The 8003-nt window shown below is 30.4% G+C and overlaps 1 protein-coding gene across 2 annotated transcripts; it reads left to right on the forward strand.

Annotated features, from left to right (window-relative positions):
- LOC107916708 (ER lumen protein-retaining receptor erd-2.2) lies at positions 1–1178 on the forward strand (the record flags this gene model as incomplete). Of its 2 annotated transcripts, none has more annotated exon segments than XM_041112103.1 (4): positions 1–84; positions 170–250; positions 638–762; positions 858–1178. In XM_041112103.1, coding segments are annotated over 4 exon segments (339 nt in total), but the record flags the coding sequence as incomplete, so codon positions are not given.
- Positions 1179–8003: the final 6825 nt, after the last annotated feature.

The following is an 8003-nucleotide window of genomic DNA, read 5'->3' on the forward strand; positions in this document are numbered from 1 at the left end:
TTGAACCGGATTTCCTGGGCATTCTGTGTGTATCTGGAAGCTGCTTCAGTTTTACCTCAGTTGCGAGTGATGCAAAACACCAAGGTAAAAATTACTTAGATGGCAGATATAATTTTATAAATAAGGTTTATAAGATTACCATGTTTAACTCACCTTTTTGTGCTTTCAGATTGTTGAGCCTTTTACAGCTCATTATGTGTTTGCGTTGGGTGTTGCAAGGTTCCTCAGCTGTGCTCACTGGGTTCTCCAGGTTTGATCTTGTGACGTTAAGTTGAACATGATTGGTTTTCCGTTAGTCATGTATTAACACTAGCTATTTTGAAAGTGAGACCCAGTCTGTGCATTAAGTGGATACTAGTCTGTTTATTGTAAAATTTATCTACTTAGGAAAAAGAAAGATAGCTTCAGCCTGCATGATTAATGATCCTGAAGGTTGAATTGAATGCTTATTGTGTGAGTGTGGTTGTTGGTTCTAGATGTTAGTTGATGCCATTTTAATTAGCCTCCTGTGTCAACATAAGTGTTTTTGTGTGGAAGGGAAACCTTCTGTATGATGCTGGTTCGAGAAGCATTTTTTTGAGTCATTATGAGTGTGATTGTTCTAAGATGTTAATTCATTCTCTACTGCTTTCAACAGGTTTTAGACAGCCGAGGCCGCTTGCTGGTAGCCCTGGGTTATGGATTGTGGCCTTCTATGGTTCTTATATCGGAAATTGTTCAAACTTTCATTTTAGCAGACTTCTGTTACTTTTATATCAAGAGGTTGGTTATAACCTTTGCAATGTGAAACTAACTTATTCTAAGCCGAACTACGTTTCATTGTTTTACTTACATTATTATCATTTATGCTTTTGCAGTGTCTTTGGAGGGCAGCTTGTTCTCCGTCTACCCTCTGGGGTGGTCTAAGTGAAGATGCTATTTTGCTGTGGTCGACAAGCTTGCTGCCGAAAGAAAACATAGCTTGGTTACTAATGTGACTAGGTGTTCTTGTTTAATTTCTGGTTTTTGCTCTCAGCACATTTCTTGTGACTGCAATTAGTGGATTGTTTGTAAATTTCGGGATGCAGAAACTTTGGGTGGATATTTATAGGGAAGCATTTCATAGATGGTTTAGTTTATGGTATCAAATGCCTAACCTGCTGCTAATATGAAGTTATTTATTATAGACTATTCCTACATGTGGAGGTGAAGAAAGTTATACCTTGCTTTGTCAAAATATCATTCATTTTCAAGAGTATTATCATACATGAACAGAAGTGAATGTTACAAGTAATGTCTATTCGTAAACGAAGGCCGGTAACACCATCGGAACAGTCCATGAAATGGTGACTGTTGTGACTCGGCTGAGTCCAAGTCCTGTTGGTAGGTTAAGGTCACCATTAGGTAGCCAAGCTTCATTAGGGAGACAAACCCAGTGGGTTATGTCTTGATATGGCCCCTGCCCCATCCTTTAGATGAGAATTTGTGCGGGTTCAATGGCTGTCCATGCGATGGCATCGATATGGGCATGGGACTATTGCTTCGTGGGGGGAGGCCTTCAAGTCACGGCTACTGATTTAGGAGATAATTAATATCATTTATGGTATGCAATTATTTAAAGATATATGATATGTGATCATGTATGCATAAAATTCATGGTAAAGTAATTGTAGTGGAACATTATATTAAATCATACTAACACAATCATAATTGTATGTTAACGACATTTTTCTTATATAATCATTTAAATAAATTTTATATTTAAATAACTACAAATTTTATCTGAATTAATAAAATTTAAATTGTTGTGATTACTCTTAAGCGATTTATTTAAAACCTTAATAATAACAAAATATGTACAAACTATAAATAATTGCAGACATGATTTTTTTTCTCTCAAGTTATCTACCGGAACGAGTTTAGTAACTAATCTTTTGCATTCAATTACAAACATGATTTAATAAAACATAAATATGTTAAAAAAAGATTTAGATGTAATTATTTAAAAGACTATTTATTTTAAATAATTGTCAATTTATTTAAATCAAATAAGTTGAGACAGCAACTAAACTCAAGCAAATAATTTAGATCTTTAACAATGAAATCATACTTTTATACAATAAAATATATTGCATATTTAAATAATAATAAAAATTTGCCAAATTTAACAGTGTCGGGGCAACTTATATTCATCTTAAAAATTAAAAGAGCAAATATATATAACTGATAATTGTTTTTCTTCTCCGTTAGATTGACAGTATTGATGAATACATTAGAGGAAATACAGATATATTATATGCTTTATCAGTAGTCCTTGCTTGATAAAAGCATATAATCAATGGCTACGGTCCTTAAATATACACATAAATTATTTGGTTTATCCAACCAATCAAATACATCCTGATGACAAATAGCGGCGAAGTTAAAAAAAAAAAATAGAGAGGCAGATTTAAATTATATATTTCACTATTTTAATAGCCTCTATTTTTATAATTTTTAAAAGATTAAATTAAAATTTTATTATTTTTGGAGATTAAAGTGTCATTTAACTATTAATAATTTAAAATTTTATAAATTACAAAAAGCAATAAATTAATAAAAAAAAATCATTTTAAGGGGCCGAGTTACTGCCACTAGTAATAAGAAAAAACAACAATCAAATACATCCAAAACATAATTATGAAAAAATTAGCCTCCACCCATGCATCCAATATTTCACCCAAATAATAATACCTTACGGCTTCAACATATTGATTGATTACATTATGTTAGATTAATATAGAGATCAAGGATAAATAATTTTGAGATTTTTAATTGCATGTTAAGTTATTATTTCAAACTTGATTATTTAGGAAGCATATTTTTATGTTTTGGACCTATCTTTGATACCACATGTATGAATTCATGTTTATCTCCGATCATTGTTCATCAAATCATGAACTCTAATTATTTCTCTTATATACTTGTCTTTGTCTTCTAATCTACATCTTTTCTATTAAGTTACTTTTTAATGATATATTAAACTAAAGAGCTATACTAGAAAATTTGATTAGAGTTAAATTCCTAATAAATAGTTTAGGTATTTTTATCATTGAGGTTTTACTTTGATTAGAATTTATAAGTATAATATAGATAAAATAATAATTATCTTATTTAATTAATTTATCAATAGGCCTCATTAAGTATGCTTGTCTCTCAATTCTTGATCAAAACAATAACTCAAATTTTATATAGTCCATTGTCACAAATAAATTAATTAATAATATTCTTTGCCCTGTAATTTTCAAATTACTAGTTAAAAAATTTATTTCAATCTACTTACAAATTTTGTCTGATGTTTTCTTTTTGATAGAAAGCAACTTTTATTTATAAACCATAAACGACAATGAATATATATAGGTTGTGTCAGAAATTACCAAATATGCATCATCTTGATCAATCGTTAATGAATGCATTCTAACCTACCACTCTCAAACTACATTGATGACAAACTTCCACCACCCAATATGACAATGCTTAAGGCCCTCAAAAGACCCTTACTAATCAGTGATGCACGTATCTAATCCCCATATGGCTCAATGTCCTCATTTTCATCTTAGAAATTAAAACCAAACATACGAGTATTAACACATGAATGACCAAGTTGTCTTTCCTTAGTTTACTTATTATTTAGCAGCAATTGCTTATTACTTCATTGTTTGTTTTTATTTAAACAATTCTTCACCAAAATAGGAGAATTCATTGGTTACTTTTTTATTTAATTATTTCTTTCTCATTAATAAAATGGATGAGCTTTTTTATCATTCTTACTGTGCTCTTATGGTATCAGAGTCATCTAGTATCCTATAAAAAAACAATGTTATTCTTTTTCCTTCTCCTTGCTATCATTACACCCTTAAAATCTTTCTCACTCCCCTCTAATGGCATCAATATAATTTAACCTAACCATGACCAACCCATTTGGTTCAATTTAATTCAGGATCTTATTTTGAAGCTTACAAGTATATGCAGAATTACAAGCAACACATCTTTGAATCAAATATAGTCAAAATCAAGCATTACATAGGGTAATCGAACTAATATCCAAAATACATCTAAAACCAAATAAACTTTGTCTATAGGAAAGCTCAAGTTGAATATCTCATGCTTGGCTATGACTTTAATTCTTACTTAGACGACACCATAATTGTTTCCTCCAACATCATCACCGTCAACAATTTTCAAAGCCCTAAAAATAAATTTGGTTTTGATAAGATTAGTTGATCCACAATGCCTTAATGGTATTAGATGATCTTATTATTACCTTTACGATCACCATAGAGAGTAACAGTAGATATGTAATAGCCTATTTTTCAATCGTGTCGAAAATGGTGGTTTTGGAACACCATTTTCGATGTTCAAGTCCGTAAATGTTATTAATATTTACGAGGTTATTAGAAAGATTAATTAAAACTTGGTCCTTTAATTTTGTCAATTGGATAGCTAATTAAGGTACAATGGCTAAATTGTAAAAGTGATAAAAGTTAATCACTATGGATTTTTTAGTTAACGGAAGGACCAATTGAAAATTTGGACCCTTTTTTTAAATTTTCAAATTGTGGTGGAAGACATTTAATATGCACTAAGTTTTTTAATTAGGCTTAAGTTTAATTAAACAATTGTTAAATAGATTAATTATAATTAATTATAATTTAACTAAAGTGTATAATCTAAAATTGAAAAAAAATCCATTTTCATGTATCTTCTTCAGCCTTGTTGTGGCCAAAAGAAGAACTTAGGTTTCAAGCATTTCAAACTTTTAACATTAATTGGACCCTCTTTTATGTTTTTGAGGTCCTGGGAGCTTGATTTAGTTAGCCCGTGTACCAATTTGCAAAACTGTTAAAGTTTTCAAAAGTTGTCATTGATGATTGCTTGATGAAATTGGTACTAAATTATTAGATTTTAAGCTTAGATATGAAAAAAGACTAATTTGTAAAGTAGAAATTATTAGTTTTGAACATAGGGACTAAGGTGTAAATATTTCAAAATTGGTATAAATTTTTTGTAGTTATAAATAGTAGATGGTTTTAGAAGGATGTAATTGAGATTGGTTTTGAAATTGAAGCTCAAATTTGAAAGAAATTGCAATTTTAGTTTTAGAGAGTAAATTGAATAAAATGAAAAAAATTGGGAACATTTAAAAAATAAAATTGAACTGATACATGCTTATAATAGAATGAATGAAGGTTGGAATTGATAAATTGAACTAAATTATTGTTTAGCTTGGGAATTGAATGAAATTGAAGTTAACCGAAGGAAAAGGCAAATTTTGTTGATTTGTCTTTACGTTTGTTGTTTTGCTAGGTAAGCTCATATGGTATGATTGTATTTAAATTGTTATATATTTAAATTATGAACTTGTGTATGTTTGTTTATAATTTGAATAATTTATAATTTGATACAAAAAGGTGAGATATGTATTAAATCTAAAGAAATGATATTTTGATTGATGAATTAATGATATTAAGATCGATAGAATGGGAATCGAACTTATAATGAAATTGGACAATTGATTAACCTATTAACTGTTCGAGCAGAATCAAATATAGTTGGCATGCCATAGGATAGTTTGAGTACGGGTTATTTCAACTATATGTCGACAAATGCTGGGTGCAGCTTCCTTTCGAACATTCCAACGAGTGTTGGGCACAATTATTATTATTTCGATTAAACTGAAGAGCGTTGGGTGCAATTTATTTGTTTCAGACATTTTGACGAGGCACTGGGTGCCAAACCGGTGTGTTGGTTGGATTCGTATATCAATTTGAGTCCAAGTTAGGTTAATAGGAGTTTAAAATGCAAAACTTATAATGATATATGAAATGAGAATTATATGAAATTTGATAGTATACGATAAATTATGTAGACTGGATATACAAGTCCTAAGAACTGATTTGAGAATGTGACCAATCAGTTGATTCGATTCAGAAAAGGTTATGAGTTTAATATTGAATTGATAAAATGTTGATTGAATAATGCAAATGGTATTGAACTGTTGATTCCATGTGAATGGTATTGAATCAAATTGAAATGTTAAATGTTTGAATTACTATATAAATTAATTATATGAACTCACCTTATTGGTATATGGTTTCAATGTTTAGGAAAATTTGTCAAGTTGAATAGCTTGTCGTGTTAAATCGTAAAATGAGGTAAGTTAATGTTTAAATACCTATGAACTTATTAAGCATTTGTAATGCTTACCCCATTGTTTTCCCTTTCCTTGTAGATTACTGACTTACAGAATGTGTCGATCGGATCTACGATAAGCTCACACTATCTTGCTATAGACTCGGTAGTCTTTTGATTATTTTTGGGCTCAGTTATGTGGCATGTACATAGGTGTTGATATGTTACCCTAAAAATGATTGCTTTGATTTGAACTTTGGTTAATACTTGATATTGTGAAGTTAATGCCTATTTGTATATGTAAGTTTAGTAATAGGTTATATGTTATGAATGGTACTTATAATTTCATAATTGAGCATGAAACGGTATGATAAAATGATGATATAGAATAGTTAAAAAGCATGGTTGATTAGGTTGAATTGGATTAAGTTAAATTGAATGATTTGGTGCCAAATTGGATTGATCGATTTGAATTGATGAAAATAAATGTTTTGGTATGTATATGAATTGGTTTTATGCAGAATTGAGTGTGCAAATATGCACCAAACGTGCAAATGGTTTGGTTGTATAGAAATAGGTACTAAATGGCCTAATTTGTGCCAAAAAAAAAAGTCCATGTCATGACGTTGTGTGATGGTTGTCACGACGAGCTTTGGACTTCAGGCCACAGCGTGACAAGGAACCCCCATCAACACAACAAGTCAAGTCAGTATGTCACGTCATGTTGAAGAACCCTTCTCATGTCGTGACGTCGACCTGTAATTTTTAAAATGTTACAATTTGATCATTGTTCGAATTTGGATTAACTTTAGAGCATACGTAGGCTCGTATAAGACTCGAGAAAGATTACATATCATGTCTATTGCTTGAAATGCTTATGTTTGCTTATATCATGTTTTGATTTTTAATCTTAATGTTTGTAGTTACTCCCGCAATGAATGTGACATCTTTTTGCTCGGACCCAACGATCGAATCGACTAATGGGGTGATACAGGCTAAACCTAGATGCCACCAAATTATTGAAACAACCTAAACCATATTACATCATGCATCTTTCCCATCTTTATTTTGGTCATTTGCATGTCACCAAACCACTTATTTAATCAATAGGCTTTCGGATGAGTCACCATATAAAAATTTATTTGGTGAAATACCAATTACAAAAACATTCATACTTTTTGTTGCCTTTGCTACCCCTAGCTAAGATTGTATGCCCAAAACAAATCAAAACTCCGGTATACACTAGGTGTCTATTTAAGCCACTTTGATACTCATCATATTCATTAGTGCCTTGATCTTATTTCTAAAAAAAATTATATAGAGAGAAACTATTTTTTATGAATTTTTTCTCATTTTTGATATATTTTCCTATTTAAATTTTTTATAAATTCTTTTAGTATTATATTTTACATAAGTCAAATAATAAAATGTAATATCCTCTGCCACCTAGTTTTAAAGAGATTCCACCAATAATTAATGGTAGCTCCACAATTGTTGGTAGACCCTTTGCAAGTCCACCTCTAAGTTTTACACAAGTGGCCACGTCAACTCCAACCTTTTTTGGATGTAGGAATTGATGAATGGTTCAAATCGGATTTTGATACTAATGATATTTTAATAACATCATGAGCATGTCTTGTAACAACTCGCTTACCAGTGGCGTCAGAAACAGTGGTTTCGAAACCACGATTTTGACCATTGAGTTAGTATTTTCTTATTTATTTATTATTTATAAAGTTCTTAGAGTGTTATATTAAAATTTGGTTAGAAAATTTTAACATTTAGGTAGTTAATTAAGTGAAAAGGACTAAGTCGTAAAAGCTACAAAAGTCAATCAATATTAGTTAAATTGT

Source organism: Gossypium hirsutum, chromosome A01 (genome assembly GCF_007990345.1).
Source record: "Gossypium hirsutum isolate 1008001.06 chromosome A01, Gossypium_hirsutum_v2.1, whole genome shotgun sequence".
Taxonomy (NCBI): domain Eukaryota; kingdom Viridiplantae; phylum Streptophyta; class Magnoliopsida; order Malvales; family Malvaceae; genus Gossypium; species Gossypium hirsutum.